This window comes from Hyla sarda, chromosome 4, assembly GCF_029499605.1.
Source record: "Hyla sarda isolate aHylSar1 chromosome 4, aHylSar1.hap1, whole genome shotgun sequence".
Taxonomy (NCBI): Eukaryota; Metazoa; Chordata; class Amphibia; order Anura; family Hylidae; genus Hyla; species Hyla sarda.
In genome coordinates, this window is record NC_079192.1 from 11,285,366 (window position 1) to 11,305,849 (window position 20,484).

Sequence of the window (20,484 nt, forward strand, 5' to 3'; positions counted from 1 at the left end):
TTGGCGATTCACACCCCTACTAGTTGCCTATAGCAACCAATCAAATTTATTTTTTTATTTTTCTCTTTAAAAAAGATAGAAGCAATCTTATTGGTTGCTATGAACAACTGGTCAACTGTTTCTCTCCACAGGTTTTGATAAATCTCCCTCTCTGTCTTTAGAACATAACACCTTTGCTAAGAACGTCCTTGGAGGAGAACTGGGTGATTTTTTTTTAAAGGGGAAACAGTGAGCTAGGTCTATCCCAAATAGGGTGAAAGATGTTGTTGACCAATAGTGTCTTTGACTGAACTTTCCAAATATTCAATTATAGCCTACTTTTTGAGAGTTATCAGGGAACCCAAGAAACCTTATATTACAACGTCTGGACCTAACTTCAAGGTCTTGTAATGCAGCCCTAATTCGATCATAATTCTTGAACACTTTCTTCACTTGGTTAATTGCAGCTAAGATTTTTTCCTTGACCTGCAGTAATTTTAATTCGATACCTGCCAATCTCTTGTGGTTACCAATGAATATGATAATGTGGAGGCATTATGGGTAGAAATATATGGAGAGAAAAATAATAAAATCCTGATGGGCGTTTGCTTTAGGCCACCAAATTTAATGGAAATGGCAGAAGATTAATTATTCAGGGCAAGGTCTTCTTACCAGTGGGAACCCTTAAGGATCTTCAGTGAAAAGGAGACATCAAAGCCAGATGCAAAGCTAGAAGCAAGCGGGGGGAGAGGGAGGGAGGCAAGACGTGGTTTGGAGGGCTGCACCTGTGACTTCCTGTGAGGATGGGACATTTTTTATTATCCTGACTCAGTTTCTCCAAATAAAGCATAATAATTTACCCACCACTTAACATTCTCTTGGTCTTTTAGATTAGAATTGACATCTCCCGGTCTCTACCGCTGCCAGAAAACTCGAATCAAATTCCTGGTGAAAGGTCCAGTTATTATTGAATATAAATTAGATTCCTGGACCGATAACTTAAAGAACTTTCCAGATAAATCTTATGAGATTTTGGGTCCACTTTTTAACATAACGACAATTGGTGAAGCTAATGCTGTGTCCGCTGTGTATCTACCCCATTACCTGTGCCTGAAGGGTAAGTCCATTGGTATAATAGACAATCACTGCTTCTACTGTACATGTTATATATTGTCTTCATTTCAGAATGAAGAGTAATACATTTTAAATAGTAGTTTTAAAATTAAAGTTTCTAAATTAGTTTTACAAGATGGTGAGGTTGATGGAATATTTTTGGACTATGACAGGATACTGTAATAATCAGAAAAAAGCCACAAAAGTAACATCCAAGATATAATAATGCATATAAAGAGTCGCAAACTTAGCCACTGATTCACTGACCCAATACGTAGGTACAGGGGCATAACTGAAATCCTGTGGACCCCAGGGCAAATTTAGGCAAATTTTGGAACCTGTTCCCTCTAGTAGTCAGGTAGCTGCCTCAGTAGGCAGGTTGTCCTCTTTCTAGACATGTAGCCCCCTCAGTAGGCAGATAGTCCCAACAGTAGGTAGGTAGCCCCTACCCAGTAAGCATGTAGTCCCTCAGCATGCAGACAGCCCCACCAGTATGCAAGAAATTCCCTCCAGTTGGCAGACAGTAATCCTATTAGCAAAGTACCATTGCACCAATATAATACAATAAAATCATACAGCCAGGCCACCTCCCTCCTCCTTCATTCTGGTGCAGGTTGTCATGAGGAGTGATATCACTGCCTCCTATGCCAGGGCATTAGTCACTCTTATTTCCTGTTGTAGGCCGCAGCCAACAGTTTTCAACTGTATGAACTGTGTGCATACATGAAAGTGGCGCTCACTGTCCTGGGGATCCAAGAAAAGTGTGCAAGATTTCCTGGTTAAAGGAGAACTCCGGTATAGGTGGGAAAAAACAACTTATCCCCTATCCTAATCATAGGGGATAAGTGTTAGATCGCGGGGGGTCCGATAGCTGGGGCCCCCTGCGATCTCCTGTATGGGGACACGGCTCCCTCCTGCTCAATGCAGGAGCCGAGCGTTTTCGACCACAGCCGAAGCTGCGGCCAACACGCCCCCTCCATTCACTTCTATGGCAGGGCCAGAGATTGCCGACGGCCGGGTCCCCGTACAGGAGATCGCAGGGGGCCCCAGCTGTCAGACCCCCCGCAATCTAACACTTATCCCCTATGCTTAGGATACGGGATAAGTTGTTTTTTCCCACCCATACCGGAGTTCTCCTTTAATGAGGGAATTGTAAAGTGGGCTGTTTGGATCGCCATGGGTTCGTCCAGGAGCCTTTGAGCCCTGGACGGCTGCCCAAACCACCCACATTAAAATCCACTAGGTCAGTTTGTTTTGGGGGTGGGGCCATTTGGTCCTTAACCGGGCCCCTCTGTTCTCTGGGCCCCATAGCAGTGGTGTGTCTACCCAGCCTCTTTGGTACGCACACCACTGTGTTACTATCCTGATGGAATAGATTCCAATTTCAATAAAGATTTCTCAAAATTAGTAGTCAATGTGCCTATTTATATTAAATAATTGTCTATGCAGTACATATAATTATTGATAAGATTTTGAACCAGAGTTGCATTTTTTTTTTACTTATTGTTTCTAATGTCTCTAATAACTCCAATAATTTTAAATAATTTATAGCACATCTGACTCTTCAAGGTTATTTTTACCTTATACATTTATGTAAAAAAAATGTAAAGCTAAAAGACCAAACTAAATGACAGAACTTTATTCTTTAAGAAAGAAAATCAATATGCAGGTGATTTGACCCAGATTTGTCTCACTTATTGCCCAAATGAATAATTTATACAATGACAGGTAAATAGTGCTGATAGTGCCCAGCACCTAGTGTACCCATGTCCTGGACACATGCCACAAGTCTTTTTACAGTCCTTCCTTCTTCATACAAATAATTTTTGTATTCTATAGGCTTCAGTGAAGACACAGCACTGATAAAATGTGCTCACTTTAAAGATGGAAACATGACATTGGAAACACCAACACAGATCGATCCATTTTACATCACTTTAGAGAATCCTGAATTTTCCTTGTTGGGGGCTATCATGTCATTTGTATTTCCGATTTCCATCCCGATACATGGAATCGTCCTTATTTACTTCACCATATTATGTAAAGGTAATCCATATGAGGAACACAGAATCCATCTTTATGTACTGCCCTATACCGCAAATGTAGAAGAGGTAAGTGTCGATTACATGAATATGTTTAGTTTCTATCACCTTTAGGTGAAACTTTAATACTGTTGTCATGCCCAGGGCTAGACTGGGATCAAAAATAGGCCTGGGCATTTTAGGCTTAGCAGTCCATTTCAGTCATGGGTGTGGCTATTCAAACAGAGCCTAAAAGTGGAGGGGCCAAATGGCATTCATAGTTGGCCATAATAGGGTACATAATGGGGAAAAAAATAATACACACAAACACTTTTTCATGATAAACACGTCAGGGTGAGCTCCCTGCTGTGGATGGGTAGCTTTGTGTGTCCCCTCATGACCACCTGCAGGAAATCCCCTGCTATGAGCAGAATTCCTATAGGTCACCTAAATGACCCAAAAGTAACCCAATTTCCCATATATTCCCAAAACTTTATTATTAAATCATAATTAAGCACACATTTTGGTTAAAAAATCCAGTGTTTTACCGCTCCTGAGGTATTAGATGCTATATAGCACTCTTCGTATTCATGATCGGTGTACACCTGCAGTGTGTACAACCAACATAGAAGCTAGCACTGATGTTTAAAATCAAAGCTCAGCCCCCCTCAACATGTTTCGCTGCTGGACGCAGCTTTGTTAAGAGATTAATGGGCACTGAGGTTAACACGCCATAATCGGGGTTTATAAAAACTCCCCTTGATGACATCATTGAATTAGAAGCTAGTTGCTGATTGGCTGACACGCCATCAGTCCTATCCGCTTGCTGTCACGTTGTTTGACAGCCCTTTCGTCCTATAGTTGTGATCGTTCATCATCAAATCAGATTCATTGATGCAATGTCCACTTGTGAATGGTTAATTCCTTTGTGACGTATATGCGCTAAGAATCCTGCGCCGACACTTAGTGCACAGGCGCTCGAAGATTCATTACCTGCGCACTGGATCCTGCGCGAATACTCTGTGAGTTTTTCATGCCGGCATTCCGTCATATATGTATCACTGCGCACAAGAAGCTGCGCGAACACTTAGTTACACACATATCACGCCGTCATATATATATCACTGCGCACAAGGGGCTGCCGAACACTTAGTCATATCCATATCACCCCGCTACATGTGTATCGCTATGCACAAAGGCTGCGTGAACACTTAGTTCTTATCCGTTGTATTTTAGACAATTCTTATGGGTGAGTATAGTGCATCATTCATCTTATTGGGATACTATGACGAGCCCCAATTTAATTTTTTTGATAGTGTGATATGAATTTGGATTATTCATATTCTAAAGGACATAATGACAATAGTACATGTGACCATAATATCGCAGGCGGATATAAGAGATGATTGTCTAGAACTATTATTGATATTAATATGAATATATCTGTTATTGTATGGAGATTATCTGTAACCCAATAGGATATCCTATCTTCCAGGTGATCATCAGATAGTTGAATTAAATAGATTGCTGTTCAATCCGATATTTTTAGAATTCTCTATATGCAATGTTCCCTGTCTAATTACCATCTTCTCCTTTTACAGTTCTCTGTGACCACCCAAGAGAGTCAGGCGTTAGAAGAGCTACAAGAGAACCAACAGATTGTAGTCAAGCCTTCCGATAAGGGGGGCAACATAGTTATAATGGACAAAATTGATTATGTGGCTATGGTTCAAAGATTATTAAGAGATCCTACTACATATGAACGATTGAGCTCGAATCCAACTGAGCAATATCTGACCGAATTAAAAACAATCCTATTGGAGGCAAAGACGAAGGGCAATATCACTGAAGATGAATTTAAATATATGCTCAACCTTAAACCGACTGGCAACTATGTATGTGCTGCCCAAGATACACAAAAAGAAAGTTCCCATCCCGGGATGCCCCATCATATCGGGGAATGAAAATCTAACAGAAGGCATTAGCCAGTATGTAAACCAAATGCTTGCCCTGTTTGTGTATACATTACCCTCTTTCATTAGAGATACTGCGGATGCAGTCTCTAAATTACCGGAAATTTCCTTTCTACCTTTAACATACATTGCCAGTCTAGACGTGGAGGCATTGTATACAAATATATGGCACGAATTGGGACTCACAGCTGTTGAACATTTTTTATGCACTAGAGGCACACAGTTCACTGAACACAATCCATTTATTTTGACACTTCTTAATTTCCTACTCACTCACAATTATTTTATTTTTGATAATAAGTTTTATTTACAACACAAAGGCACAGCAATGGGCACGGCTTGTGCACCAAATTTCGCTAATCTATTCCTCGGGTGGTGGGAAGACACTTTTGTTTTTACTGAATCTCTTCACCAGTATACTCAGCACATTTTATTTTGGGGGCGATTTATAGATGATGTTTTATTATTTTGGGATGGTACTATTGCACTTTTTCACGAATTTGTATCAACCTTAAACAAGAACACTATAGGAATGATGTTTACTTCTGAAATACATGAAAACACTATAAACTTTTTGGATTTGGAGATTGTCCTGGACCTTGGAGGTAGTGTTAAAACCCGGATATATAGGAAACCCACCTCCACCAACAGTTTCCTCGAATGGGGTAGCTATCATCCAACCCCATTAAAAAGAGGAATACCTGTTGGACAATATCTCAGGGCCAAACGGAATTGTTCTGATGATGAAACATTCCTACAGGAAAGTCGATTACTATATCAGCGATTTATTAGGAGAGGGTACCCTAAAAAAGTACTTAATCGGGCATTCGCTAGGGCAAGAGACACCCCTCGACAGGAATTATTGAGCGATAAAATTCCTTCAACCTCACAAACAAAAACAGTGAGATGTATTGCAACATATGATGGCAATAATAGACAGGTGATGGCTGTATTACGCCAATTTTGGCCAATACTCTTAGCTGACAATGACCTCAAGGAGGTGATCCCTCCATATCCAGCTGTCACATATAGGAGGGGAGAAACATACGTGAACATCTGGTTCACAGTCTGTATCAGGACAAACGGGAGGGAACGTGGCTACGGTCTACTATAAAGGGATCCCACCCGTGTGGCAATTGTACCTTTTGTGGATTTTTGCCCAGAGTTAAAGAATTTACAAACCCAATTGACAGTCGCAGATATGTAATTAGGGACTTTATCAACTGCCAAACGGCTGGGGTAGTGTATATCGCTCAGTGCGGGTGTACCAAGATATATGTGGGAAAAACCACACAACAGCTTAGAAGACGAATATCTAAACATCTAAGCACAATCCGCACTGGGGAGGACACACCGTTAGCCAGACATATCCGCGACTGTCATGGTGGGGCGGTCATTACCCTCAAATTTTGGGGATTGATGAAAGTGACCTTAGGCCCTAGAAGAGGGAACCTGGATAAAAAGTTACTAAGGGAGGAAGCGAAATGGATTCAGCGCTTAAAAAGTTTGAGCCCATTAGGGCTAAATGAAGGGTTTACCTTCGCACCTTTTATATGATGTTACCTGCAATATTATAATATATTGTTCTAAGTTCAGAAGCACATGGCCAATTTAAGATGGACATGAAATAGAAGCTAATTTTATATCCATATATACCGCAATCAATTGTGATGGACAATAAATAGCCTTATCCACCTATTAGTCAGCAACTACAGACATGTAGAAAGTATAACAAGTGACATAGGATATCTGAACTATATGATGAGACGGATATTTAGATATTAAGAATGAGAGGATCCCTGTGTTACTAGATAGGATACTTACCTTATATGATTACAGTAACCATGGCATCCCAGAGAACTGTAAAAGGAGAAGATGGTAATTAGACAGGGCACATTGCATATAGAGAATTCTAAAAATATCGGATTGAACAGCAATCTATTTAATTCAACTATCTGATGATCACCTGGAAGATAGGATATCCTATTGGGTTACAGATAATCTCCATACAATAACAGATATATTCATATTAATATCAATAATAGTTCTAGACAATCATCTCTTATATCCGCCTGCGATATTATGGTCACATGTACTATTGTCATTATGTCCTTTAGAATATGAATAATCCAAATTCATATCACACTATCAAAAAAATTAAATTGGGGCTCATTATAGTATCCCAATAAGATGAATGATGCACTATACTCACCCATAATAATTGTCTAAAATACAACGGATAAGAACTAAGTGTTCGCGCAGCCTTTGTGCATAGCGATACACATGTAGCGGGGTGATATGTGTGTAACTAAGTGTTCGCGCAGCTTCTTGTGCGCAGTGATACATATATGACGGAATGCCGGCATGAAAAACTCAGAGTATTTGCGCAGGATCCAGTGCGCAGGTAATGAATCTTCGAGCGCCTGTGCACTAAGTGTCGGCGCAGGATTCTTAGCGCATATACGTCACAAAGGAATTAACCCTTCACAAGTGGACATTGCATCAATGAATCTGATTTTCTGATGAACGATCACAACTATAGGACGAAAGGGCTGTCAAACAATGTGACAGCAAGCGGATAGGACTGATGGCGTGTCAGCCAATCAGCAACTAGCTTCTAATTCAATGATGTCATCAAGGGGAGTTTTTATAAACCCCGATTATGGCGTGTTAACCTCAGTGCCCATTAACCTCTTGACAAAGCTGCGTCCAGCAGCGAAACATGTTGAGGGGGGCTGAGCTTTGATTTTAAACATCAGTGCTAGCTCCTATGTTGGTTGTACACACTGCAGGTGTACACCGATCATGAATACTAAGAGTGCTATATAGCATCTAATACCTCAGGAGCGGAAAAACACTGGATTTTTTAACCAAAATGTGTGCTTAATTATGATTTAATAATAAAGCTTTGGGAATATATGGGAAATTGGGTTACTTTTGGGTCACTTAGGTGACCTATGGGAATTGAGCTTGCGTATCAACCCGCCATATATTGGTCTACATATGGCCAACTGCTATTAGCAGACACACAGAGCTACCCAGCCACAGTAGAGGCTTTGCAAAGTCGCTTTGTAACTACCGTCAGCGTATCCACAGCGTGAAATACGCTGCGGATGCGCTGTGTGGGTGACCCTATCCTAATAGTGTTACTGACCAAGTTCTGTATGCTGAGACCAATGTTACAAATAATACCATTATACAATGAATAATATTATCACTATACAAATTAACATACTGTTACTGACCAAATCCTGTATACCAGTGTTTCCCAACCCCTTTTGGGACGGGCACACCTCGGAAAAAAAAAATTCTGCGGGGCACCCCTACTGAGGTTGACGAGCAAAAAAAAAAAGGAAAAAACTGTAAAAAGCGCAATGCACTATATTTATCAGTGGGTATGTAGTTTAAAGTGCTGCTTTATACAGCAACTCACAAATGACGTCTTCTCTAATTTTCATCGTTTCCTTCTCTTCTCCATCTGGTCCGGGCCATCATCAAGATTTCTTCCACACACAATTCTTCACGTTAAACCTCCAAAACAATCCTATTAGGTTCCGCACTTTTTTTTTTACATGGGTGACAGAGGGGTGTAGAGGAGTGTACATGGGTGACAGAGCGGTGTAGAGGAGTGTACATGGGTGACAGAGCGAGGTAGAGGAGTGTACATGGGTGACAGAGGGGTGTAGAGGAGTGTACAGGGGTGACAGAGGGGTGTAGAGGAGTGTACAGGGGTGACAGAGGGGTGTAGAGGAGTGTACATGGGTGACGGGTGTAGAGGGGTGTACAGAGGCGTGTAGAGGAGTGTACATGGGTGACAGAGCGAGGTAGAGGAGTGTACATGGGTGACAGAGGGGTGTAGAGGAGTGTACATGGGTGACAGAGGGGTGTAGAGGAGTGTACATGGGTGACAGATGGGTGTAGAGGGGTGTACAGAGGCGTGTAGAGGAGTGTACATGGGTGACAGATGGGTGTAGAGGGGTGTACATGGGTGACAGAGGGGTATAGAGGAGTGTACATGGGTGTACAGAGGGGTGTAGAGAAGTGTACATGGGTGACAAAGGGGTGTAGAGGAGTGTACATGGGTGTACAGAGGGGTGTAGAGGAGTGTACATGGGTGAGAGAGGGGTGTAGAGGAGTGTACATGGGTGACATATGGGTGTAGAGGAGTGCACATGGGTGACAGATGGGTGTAGAGGGGTGTACAGAGGGGTGTAGAGGAGTGTAGATGGGTGAAGAGGAGTGTGCATGGGTGACAGATGGATGTACATGGGTGACAAGGGGTATAGAGGAGTGTACATGGGTGATAGATGGGTGTTCATGGGTGACAAAGGGGTATAGAGGAGTATACATGGGTGACAGGGGTGTAGATGAGTGTACATGGGAGACAGAGGGGGTGATAGATGGGTGTACAGGGGTGTAGATTAGTGTACATTGGGGTGTAGGGAGGTGTACAAGGGTGACAGATGGGTGTAGAAGAGTGAACATGGGGGACGGGGGCAGAGGGGTGAATAGGGGATGGACATGGGTGACAAGGATGTGGTCAGAGGGGTGGACAATGGAGGGTGAACATGGGTGACATGGATGGACAGGGGTGACAGAGGGTTAGATGGAGGGGTGGACATGGATGACAGGAGGGTGGACAAGGGGGTAAAAGAGGGACAGGAGTGACAGAGGGGTGGACTGGGGTGACAAAGGGACAGATGGGTGAACAGGAGGGTGGACATGGGTGACAGGGTAGACGGGGGGGTAAACATTAGTGACATGGATGACAGGAGGGTGGACATGGGTGAGAGGGGGGTGGACATGAGTGACGGGGGGTGGTGGACATGGGTGACGGGGGGGTGGACACGGGTGAGAGGGGGGTGGACACGGGTGAGAGGGGGGTGGACACGGGTGAGAGGGGGGTGGACACGGGTGAGAGGGGGTGGTGGACACGGGTGGCGGGGGTGGACACGGGTGACAGGGGGGGTGGACACGGGTGACAGGGGGGGTGGACATGGGTGACAGGGATGGACAGAGAGGTGGACATGAGTGACGGGGGGGGGGTAGAGGGTGGACCTGGGTGACGGTGGTGGTGGTGGGGTGTTTGGACAGGGTTGAGAAGGGGTAATAGGGATGGAAAGGGTACCGTACCTTAAGCAAGCCGGCCCACGCAGCTTGCAGTTCCACGGCAGGCACGGGAGTCCGGCGCAGATGTAGCTCGTTCCGCTCCAAGGGACCATTTTCGTCTCACTGCGCCGCAAGGGAGAGGGGGATGCAGGGGGGACGCTGTGTGCGCAGTGTTCACGCAGGCTTCCCTTCCGCCCTGCGCCGTCAGTCATAAGAGCGCAGGCCGGGGCAGGACATTTAAAAAAAAAAATCACAGAAAAATCCCGCGGGAATCACTGCTGTATACTAAGGCCAATATTACTAGTATACAAGGAATTAATATGTTGTGGGGTAATAACTCAATTAGGAATTATAAATTATGGTCATAAAAATATTAATTATGAAAAATAAAAAATAAATCAAATTATCAAAATTATGACTTGGTGAATTGTAGACAAAATTCACATCTGAGTCCGACTATTTCCTTTTCTGACGGGATTACATTAACCCCTTAAGGACAAATACAAATAAACCTGTACGCCCCTGAAAGACCAGGCCTGTTTTTTTCAAATCGGGGATGTCTGTCTTTATTAGAGAATAACTCTGGTAACATTTTGCCAATCACGATAATTCTGACATTGTTTTTTTGTCACAAGTCGTCCTTCATGTACATAGTAAAAGTAAGACGATATCATTTGTAGGTTTTTTTACAATGCAAAAAATCATGACATTTATTTTTTTTACTATCTTTACTTACTTTTTTTTTTTGCTATCTTAACACTAATAGGTTGCATATATTTATACTTACTGACCAAATAGTTTATGAAACTTATACTTTCAGATATCTACTTTATTTTGACAGCATTTGTTTTGTTTTTAATTCACATTTTAAATTAATTAGAAGCCGAACAATTTAACTTGAAATTTTGAAAATATGAAAAGTACATCTTTTTTTATGTGCTATGCAAGGTTTGCAGAAATTTGAAGGTGGCAGAACATAGGAACACCCTCCCAAATTACCCCATTTTAAAAACTAGACCCTTCAAGGTATTCGCTAGGGGGTACAGTGAGTAATTTAACACCATAGTTTTTGGGCAGGAATTATTACAAAGTCAGTGTTAAAAATTCGAAATTTTCATTTTTTCACAAATGCATCATTTGTGGGACATATTTTTTGTACATCACTTCTGATATTGCAAGAAATGCCCCCTATATTTTATTAAGCTTCTCGCCCCGTGTTTGGAAATATCCCCGCTTAGGCCATATTTGGTTCCTTGGCCGCGTGGTAGGACCCAGAAGGAGAGGAGCGCCATTTGGCTTTCAGGGCATCATTTTAGGCCGGATGGATTGTAGGCTGCACTTCATGCCTGCAAAGGGTTTTAGCTGCCAGAGCCATACAGAACCCCACAAGTGACCCCATTTTGGAAACTACACCCCCTAAAGTATTCATCTAGACCAAAAGTGAGTACTTTGAGATCTTTTTGTGTGGCTGGAATGGATACAAAATCAGTGGAAACATTTTAAATTTCTTTTTTTTTCACAATTGCATTATTTGTGGGACATATTTTTTGTACATTGCATCTGAAAAGTAGAAAATGCGCCCCATATTTTATTACGCTGTTCGTCCCATGTTCGGTAATACCCCCGCTTAGACCATATTTGGTTGCATGGCCACATGGTGGGACCCAAAAGGAGAGGAGCACCATTTGGCTTTCAGGATATCATTATACAAATTATGGGCCGCACTTCAACTTGCAAAGCATTTTAGCTGTCAGAACAATACCGCAACCCCCGAAGTGACCCCCATTTGCGAAACTACACCCCTAAAGTATTCACCTAGGGCAAGAGTGATTACGTTAAGTCCTTATTGTGTGGCTAGAATTATTTCAAAGTCAGTGGAAATAATAGAAATTAGCTTTTTTTTGCACAAATTCTTTATTTGTGGGACATCATTTTGGTAAGTCGCTTTGAAATGGAGGAAATGCGCCCCATATTTTATCACGCTGTTCGTCCCGGGCTGGGCAGTACCCCTACTTAGGCCATATCTGGTTGCCTGACCGCCTGGTAGGACCAAGAAGGAGAGGAGCCCCCTTTGGCTTTCAGGGCATCATTATATGAATAGTCACCATTCATACTGCGTTTCTGCAGTATCGGTGTCCGTTGTCATGTCAAAAAAGGGATCCAATGTATACTGTAGCCGTCTCATTCAGAAATAAATGGAGCTGCTACAGTATACGTCAGCATCACTCTTTTTGACGTGATGCTGACAGATACCTCTAATACTGCACAAACGCAGTATGAACGGGACGCAGAGTAGGGGCACATAGAGCACATCCGCGGCTTATTTCACACCACGGATGCCCCTCAGCAGTCACAAGGGGCGAGATCACTGCTGTGGCTGGGTAGCTCAGTGTATCCTTTCATGACTGCCAGTGGGAAATCCGCCGCTATGAGTGGACACACAAAGCTACCTAGCTGCAGCAGGGAGCTCATTATTGTGACTGCTGGCGGGCAACCCTCTTGTTAGTAGCTTTCACCCTATAGGTAAGACCCTCCTGTAGGTAGTTTGCCCCTGTAGGTAGCTTGGCACCAGTAGGTAGCTTGCCCACTTTATGTCGGACTCTCCTGTTGGTAGCTTGCCACCTGTATGTGGGACCTACCTGTAAGTAGTTTGCCCCTTGTATGTGGGACCATCCTATAGGTAGTTTGTCCCTGTAAGTAGCTTGGCCCCTGTAGGTAGCTTTCTGACTGTATGAAGGACCCTTCTGTAAGTAACTTGCCACCTGTATGTAGGACACTCCTGTAAGTAGCATGCCCCCTGTAGGTAGGACCCTCCTCTAGGTAGTTTGCTCCCTCTATGTAGGACCGTCCTGTAGGTAGCTTGCCCCAGTAAGTAGCTTGCCCACTGTATGTATGACCCTCTTGTAGTTAGCTTGGCCCCTGTAGGTAGCTTGCCCACTGTATATAGGACCCACCTGTAAGTAGCTTGCCCACTGTATGTAGGCAGGCAGGTAGTAAGTTTTCCAGGTAAGTAGGCAGGTAGTAAGTTTGCTAGGTAGATAGGTTATAAATTAGCTCTGTAGGAAGTAAGTTTTTTAGCTTGCTAGGTATTAGGTTTGCTAGTTAAGTAGGTAGTCAGTTTGCTAGGTAGGTAGGTGGGTAGGTAGTAAGTTTGCTAGGAAGGTACTATGTTTGCTAGGTAGGTAATACATTTGTTAGGGAGGTAGGCAGGTAGTAAGTGTGCTAGGTAGGTAATACGTTTGCTAGGTAGGCAGATAGTAGGTTTGTTAGGTAGGCAGATAGTAGGTTTGTTAGGTAGGCAGGTACTTTATACATTTCTAGTTTTATCGTCCAGCAATGTTATAAATAAGTATAAATTATCCAAAATGCATTAGAAATGCTGATTTAAATCTATCAGGATTAGGATATTTTCATTTTGCTGAAAATACATAAAATCATGATTTAGGATTACCCCTGCTTTTATGGACTATTTACATTGGATGTTTCTGCAGTAAAATTGTCTTCTCTTGACTTGTCTGTACAGTGGGGGATCCTGATTGTGGGGTTGTGAGCTGACTTCTTACTGTGTTTATGTCAGTAGTACAGCATGAAAAATGATGGATAAGCCGGGAGATATGTAGCTGTGTAGTGGCAGTAGTAACATAAGAAAGCTTAGTAGTAGTGGCAGTGATGGCAGCAGCAGTGCGGTAAGGAAGATGAAGGAAATGGTCATTTGTGAAAGGCTAGTAGTAGTGAAAGCAGCGCCAAGCACCAAGAAATACACACATATATGTATATATATATATATATATATATATATATATATATATATATATATGTGTGTGTGTTTTTTTTTAGTTGCAATGAAACACTTTTTAATTAAAGTTGAAAAATATTTGTACTAAAAATAGAGGCAAACTAACAATGATTGATAATTTCTTCAATGCTTTAAAATATGCACAAATTTTATTAATCTACTACTAATAATAATCATCATTACTAGAGATGAGCGAACTTACAGTAAATTCGATTCGTCACAAACTTCTCGGCTCGGCAGTTGATGACTTTTCCTGCATAAATTAGTTCCGCTTTCCGGTGCTCCGGTGGGCTGGAAAAGGTGGATACAGTCCTAGGAGACTCTTTCCACTGGAGCACCTGAAGGCTGAACTAATTTATGCAGGAAAAGTCATCAACTGCCGAGCCGAGAAGTTTGTGACGAATCGAATTTACTGTAAGTTCGCTCATCTCTAATCATTACTAATTGTATCAAAATTTGGGGGGAAAAAATCACTTGGACACAGACTGAACTATAAATGTACAAATGCTTGGTGCAAAAAAAATTATAGTTACATATGTGCAAAACAAGTAATATCACAGACACTCATCTGTTTCACAAGGTACAAGAAAGCATCAAGGTTTACATTTGAATAAAACTGTATAAAAAATATCAGCAACATTTAATGTTTGATGAAACAAATAGCAAAAATGTATATTTTAATTATTTTTTTAAATATCACTATGAGACGATACAGTGGTCCCTCAAGTTACAATATTAATTGGTTCAAGGATTACGATTGTATGTTGAAACCATTGTATGTTGAGATCATAACTCTATGGAAACCTGGTAATTGGCTCTGAAGCCACCAAAATGTCATCCAAAAATAGGAAAAAGTGAGAATGAAAAAAAATAAGTACCGTATTTTTCGCCATATAAGACGCTCCGGCATATAAGACGCACCCAATTTTAAAGGAGGAAAATCTAGAAAAAAAAGATTCTGAACCAAATACTGTAGTAAAATATTTTATATCAGTATAGTTCCCCCACAATAGTTGGCAGTATAGTTCCCCCACAATAGTTGGCAGTATAGTTCCCCCACAATAGTTGGCAGTATAGTTCCCCCACAATCGTAGGCAGCTCCTCCCCCCTCCCCCCCACAATGGTTGGCAGTATAGTTCCCCCACAATGGTAGGCAGCTCCCCCCCCCCTCCACAATGGTTGGCAGTATAGTTCCCCCACAATGGTTGGCAGTATAGTTCCCCCACAATGGTTGGCAGTATAGTTCCCCCACAATGGTTGGCAGTATAGTTCCCCCACAATAGTTGGCAGTATAGTTCCCCCACAATAGTTGGCAGTATAGTTCCCCCACAATAGTTGGCAGTATAGTTCCCCCACAATGGTAGGCAGCTCCTCCCCCCTCCCCCCCACAATGGTTGGCAGTATAGTTCCCCCACAATGGTAGGCATCTCCTCCCCCCTCCCCCCCACAATGGTTGGCAGTATAGTTTCCCCACAATAGTTGGCAGTATAGTTCCCCCACAATGGTAGGCACTGGCAGCTCCCCCCCACAATAGTTGGCAGTATAGTTCCCCCACAATGGTAGGAAGCTCCCCCCCCCTCCACAATGGTTGGCAGTATAGTTCCCCCACAATGGTTGGCAGTATAGTTCCCCCACAATGGTTGGCAGTATAGTTCCCCCACAATGGTTGGCAGTATAGTTCCCCCACAATAGTTGGCAGTATAGTTCCCCCACAATGGTAGGCAGCTCCCCCCACAGACATACAGCTTCCAGCCATATACAGTGTATGGCTGGAGGCTGTATGTCTGTACTGCTGCCCCCACAGTGTTCCGGTCACCGCTCCTCTGGCCCGGTGTCACAATCTACTGCTATGGCCTATGGACCATAGCAGTAGGTGCCGGGACCGGAGGAGCGGTGACCGGAATGCTGAAGATTACACACCGCCGGTCACTCACCAGGCCCCGGTCGGCGCGCGTCTTCCTCCGGTCCTCCTGTCCTCCGGCGCCTCTATGGTTGTACGCACGGGACGTCAGTGAGGTCCCGTGCGTACAACCATAGAGAGGCGGAGGAACGCAGGAAGACCGGAGGAGGACGTGCATCGGCTGGGGAATGGGGAGTGACCCGCGGACATCCTTATGTCCCGAAAAGATTTTTCGGGACATAGGGATGTCCGGCATAGGAAAACCTATGATTTTATCTGCCCGGGCCGGCTCCTGTGTGCGGCTGCAGGCGGGGGCCGGCCAGAGCAGGTAAAAACTAGTACTGTATATTAAAAACCAGGGGGCCTCCAGCTGTTGTGAAACTACAACTACCAGCATGCCCAGACAACCTTTGCCGGTCCGGGCATGCTGGTAGTTGTAGTTTCAGAACAGCTGGAGGCACCCTGGTTTTTAGTATACAGTTATTAGTAATTCACCTGCCCGGCGCCCGGAACTGTATGTTCCAGGCATAGGGCAATAAACATAGCCGGTGAGAGGTGAAAAATTCACCGGCGGTCATGAGGCTGCTGCGGGTGGGGAGCGGGTAGTCAGCGCTGTACCGCACCACCGCAGCCTCTGTACTTGCAGCTGACTTCCCGCTCTCGCCCGCAGCAGCCTCGGGCATATATTCGCCGTATAAGACGCACCAACTTTTCCCCCCACGTTTTGGGGAAGAAAAATTGCGTCTTATACGGCGAAAAATACGGTAGATAACTAATATAGATAAAGCAAATGCTTACATATAAAAGTAAGAAAGATCTGCTGGAGCTGTAATCACTGTCTATGTAGAGGACAGGAGCTTCTTCAGGGTCCTTTACAGTACACTCAATGTCCTTACAAAGTAAAATGGAGCCACTTTTACTTGGTGTCCAAAGGAGCAGCTAACCCTGGTACAGGTAAAGAGTAGTACAGAACATATAGTAGTACCTCCCTGTACTATAGGAGGCGCTACCAGACATCAGTCAGTGCATGCACTTCAGTAATACAGGGGTTTTTACCAGTGAAATGCCCATTCTGATTTGTCAGATCTTCCAGCCATTGACACATTTCACAATCTTGACTGTCTGTACATTGTATGTTGAGTCTGGTTTCAAATTACAATGGTCCAGAAAAGACCATTGTATGTTGAAAATATTCTATGTTGAGGGATCACTGTACAATGCTGTTAAAAAAATATTTGATACCAAACATTACAACATTTTTTAGTGCTGAGCGAGCCTAGTCCGGCTACCCAGATTCGACCATAATTTGGGGTTAGCGTGGCCCACCAAACTTTAGAGCTTTTACCTGTTTGGTTAGCCAAACCCGTAAAAGCGTGCAAAAAAATAAAAAAAACAAGGCGTTTTGGCACCCAGGGGAAGCAAGAGGAGCAGGGGGTGGTAGCATCACAACAGGTGACCGGCATATCACATGATAACCCCAGGTTATCATTACGATTTGCTGGTTTTATGTGTCAGCCCAAAGGCCAATAGGAGACAGAAAGGGGGAAGGGCAGTTTTACACAGTCATCAGGGCTCACACACTGTTCCCTGGGGAGAGAGAGAGATAAGGATAGAGATAGGAAACAAAGAAAAAACAGAGTGTGTGTCCGCTAGTTCTGTTGCTACTCCCAAAAAGGGATAATTTTTGGATTGCTTGTAAAAAGCCACTGCGGCTTCCGATACCTCTGTGTGCATTTTAACACCAGCAGGTATCTGCCAACAAACAGGGATACTTGATGCTGCTTTATTTTTAGTGTGGATGAGCCTCAAAAATCTGCCAGCGCATTCAAGAAGCGGTCAGTTACCATGGATTACCAAATGTCGCCATAAGGCCTCGTTCACACTATGGAATTCTCGCGGCTGAATTCCGCGAGCAGAGATTCCACCTGGTGGCTGCCGCCGAATATACTTCGGCGCTAGGGGCGTCACCATTGATGGCTATGCAGTGCTCGCGGAATCCGCGCAAAGAATGAACATGTTCTTTCTCTGCGCGGAACACTTTCAGCGGCGGAAATGTCCGCCGCTGAAATTCCACAGTGTGAACGGGTCTCGCGGAGACCCGTTCACACTAATGTCAAAGTTCACACCGCGGAATTGCTCCCGCGGAATTGCGCCCGGAAATTCCGCGGCAATTCCGTAGTGTGAACGGGGCCTAACTTTGCCTTAAAACACTTAAAAACTTCTTAAATACACTGCTCAAAAAAATAAAAGGAACACTTAACGTAAATGTACATCCTGGTGTGGCGGTATTTAGCGCACTAGGACGTACACTTACGTCCTGTGTTTGACCGCGACCATCGGAGCGGTGCTCGTGTCATACACGGCAGGTTCCGACTGCTAGCAGCAGCCGGGGACCCGCCGGTAATGACCGACATCAGCGATCGCGCGGATGTCCGCCATTAACCCCTCAGATGCCGTGATCAGTACAGATCACAGCATTTGTGGCAATGCGCATGTTAAAATAGATGATCGGATCGCCCGCAGCACTGCTGCAGGGATCCCATCATCTGTATTGGTGGACGGAGGTCCCCTCACCTGCCTCCGTCCGTCTCCTGGGGTCTTCTGCTCTGGTCTGCGACCGAGCAGACCAGAGCAGAAGATCAGCGATAATACTGATCAGTGCTGTGTCCTATACATAGCACTGCACAGTATTAGCAATCAAATGATTGCAATGAAGTCCCCTATGGGGACATAAAAAGTGTAAAAAAAAAATAAATAAATAAAAGTTAAAAATGTAAATATAAAAAGTAAAAAAAAAAGTTCATAATTCCCTCTCCCAATAAAAATGAAAATTGTCAGTTTTTCCCATTTAACCCCCAAAAAGCATAATTTGGTATCACCGCGTGCATAAATGTCCAAACTATCAAAATATAATTTGAATGATCCCTTACGGTGAACGGCGTAAACGTAAAAAATTGAAGTCCAAAAATGCTGCTTTTTTGTCACATTTTATTTAAAAAAAAATTATCTAAAAGTTTTATATATGCAAATGTGGTATCGATAAAAAAGTTATATGTGGTCAAAATAGGGCGATTATAGATTACTGATTTTGTACGAAAAGTTTTAGATTTTTTTAAGCGGTACAAAAATATGAAAGTATCTAGTCATGGGTATCATTTTAATCGTATTGACCCACGGAATCAAGAACACATGTCATATTTACCGTAAAGTGTACAGTGTGATAACGAAACCCTCCAAAATGTGCAAAATTGTGGTTTTCATTTAATTTACTGCCTAAAAAAATTATTTGTTGGGTTCGCCGTACATTTTATGGTAAAATGAGAGATTTCATTACAAAGTACAATTGGTCACGCAAAAAACAAGCCCTTATATGGGTCTGTAGATGGAAATATAAAAGTTATGGATTTTAGAAGGCGAGGAGGAAAAAACAAAAACGCAAAAATAAAATTGGCCTGGTCCTTAAGGTGAAAATGGGCTTGGTCCTTAACCCCTTAAGGACCAAGGACGTACCGGTACGTCCTTGGTCCTGCTCTCCTGATATAACGCGGGGTTACACAGTAACCCCGCGTCATATCACGGCGGGCCCGTTGTCATAGTGAAGCCGGGACCCGCCTCTAATAGCGCGCAGCGCCGATCGTGGCGCCGCGCGCTATTAACCCTTTAGCCGCGCGCTCAGAGCTGAGCCGCGTGGCTAAAATCGAAACCGAAAGTGGCCGGCTAGCTCAGTCGGGCTGTTCGGGATAGCCGCGGCTAATCGCGGCATCCCGAACAGCTGACAGGACAGCGGGAGGGCCCCTACCTGCCTCCTCGCTGTCCGATCGCCGAATGACTGCTCAGTGCCTGAGATCCAGGCATGAGCAGTCATCCGGCAGAATCATTGATCACTGGTTTCCTATGAGAAACCAGTGGTCAATGATGAAGATCAGTGTGTGCAGTGTTATAGCTCCCTATGGGACCTATAACACTGCAATAAAAAAGTGAATAAAGATAATTTAACTCCTCCCCTATTAAAAGTTTGAATCACCCCCCTTTTCCAATAAAAAAAAAAAACACAGTGTAAATAAAAATAAACATATATGGTATCACCGCATGCGGAAATGTCCGAATTATAAAAATATATCATTAATTAAACCGCACAGTCAATGGCGTGCGTGCAAAAAAATTCAATACGTCAATAAGTCCTATCAATGCAAAAATGGTACCGTTAAAAACTTCAGATCACAGCGCAAAAAATGAGCCCTCATACCGCCCCATACATGGAAAAATAAAAAAGTTATAGGGGTCAGAAGAGGACAATTTTAAACTTATAAATTTTCCTGCATGTAGTTATGATTTTTTCCAGAAGTCCGACAAAATCAAACCTATATAAGTAGGGAATCATTGTAATCGTATGGACCTATAGAATAATGATAAGGTGTCATTTTTACCGAAAAATGTACTACGTAGAAACGGAAGCCCCCAAAAGTTACAAAACGTTTTTTTTTTTTTCAATTTTGACGCACAATGATTTTTTTTTTCCGTTTCACCGTAGATTTTTGGGCAAAATGACTGACGTCATTACAAAGTAGAATTGGTGGCGCAAAAAATAAGCCA

At 43.3% G+C, this 20,484-nt stretch overlaps 1 protein-coding gene across 20 annotated transcripts in view; it reads left to right on the top strand.

Moving 5' to 3' along the window:
* LOC130367542 (uncharacterized) overlaps positions 1–20,484 on the top strand; it is a 352,795-nt gene that overhangs the window by 309,458 nt on the left and 22,853 nt on the right. For 19 of the 20 annotated variants that reach the window (XR_008892098.1, XM_056570003.1, XM_056570002.1 and 16 more), the window contains 2 exons: positions 870–1,096; positions 2,932–3,203. Coding sequence is in view for 19 of the 20 variants with exons in the window: in XM_056570003.1 (XP_056425978.1) it covers positions 870–1,096; positions 2,932–3,203 (499 nt within the window). In the remaining variant the exon portion in view is untranslated. Of the gene's footprint in view, positions 1–869; positions 1,097–2,931; positions 3,204–4,714; positions 5,280–20,484 lie in introns of those variants that run through there. The other variant, XM_056570012.1, reaches the window with a different exon arrangement.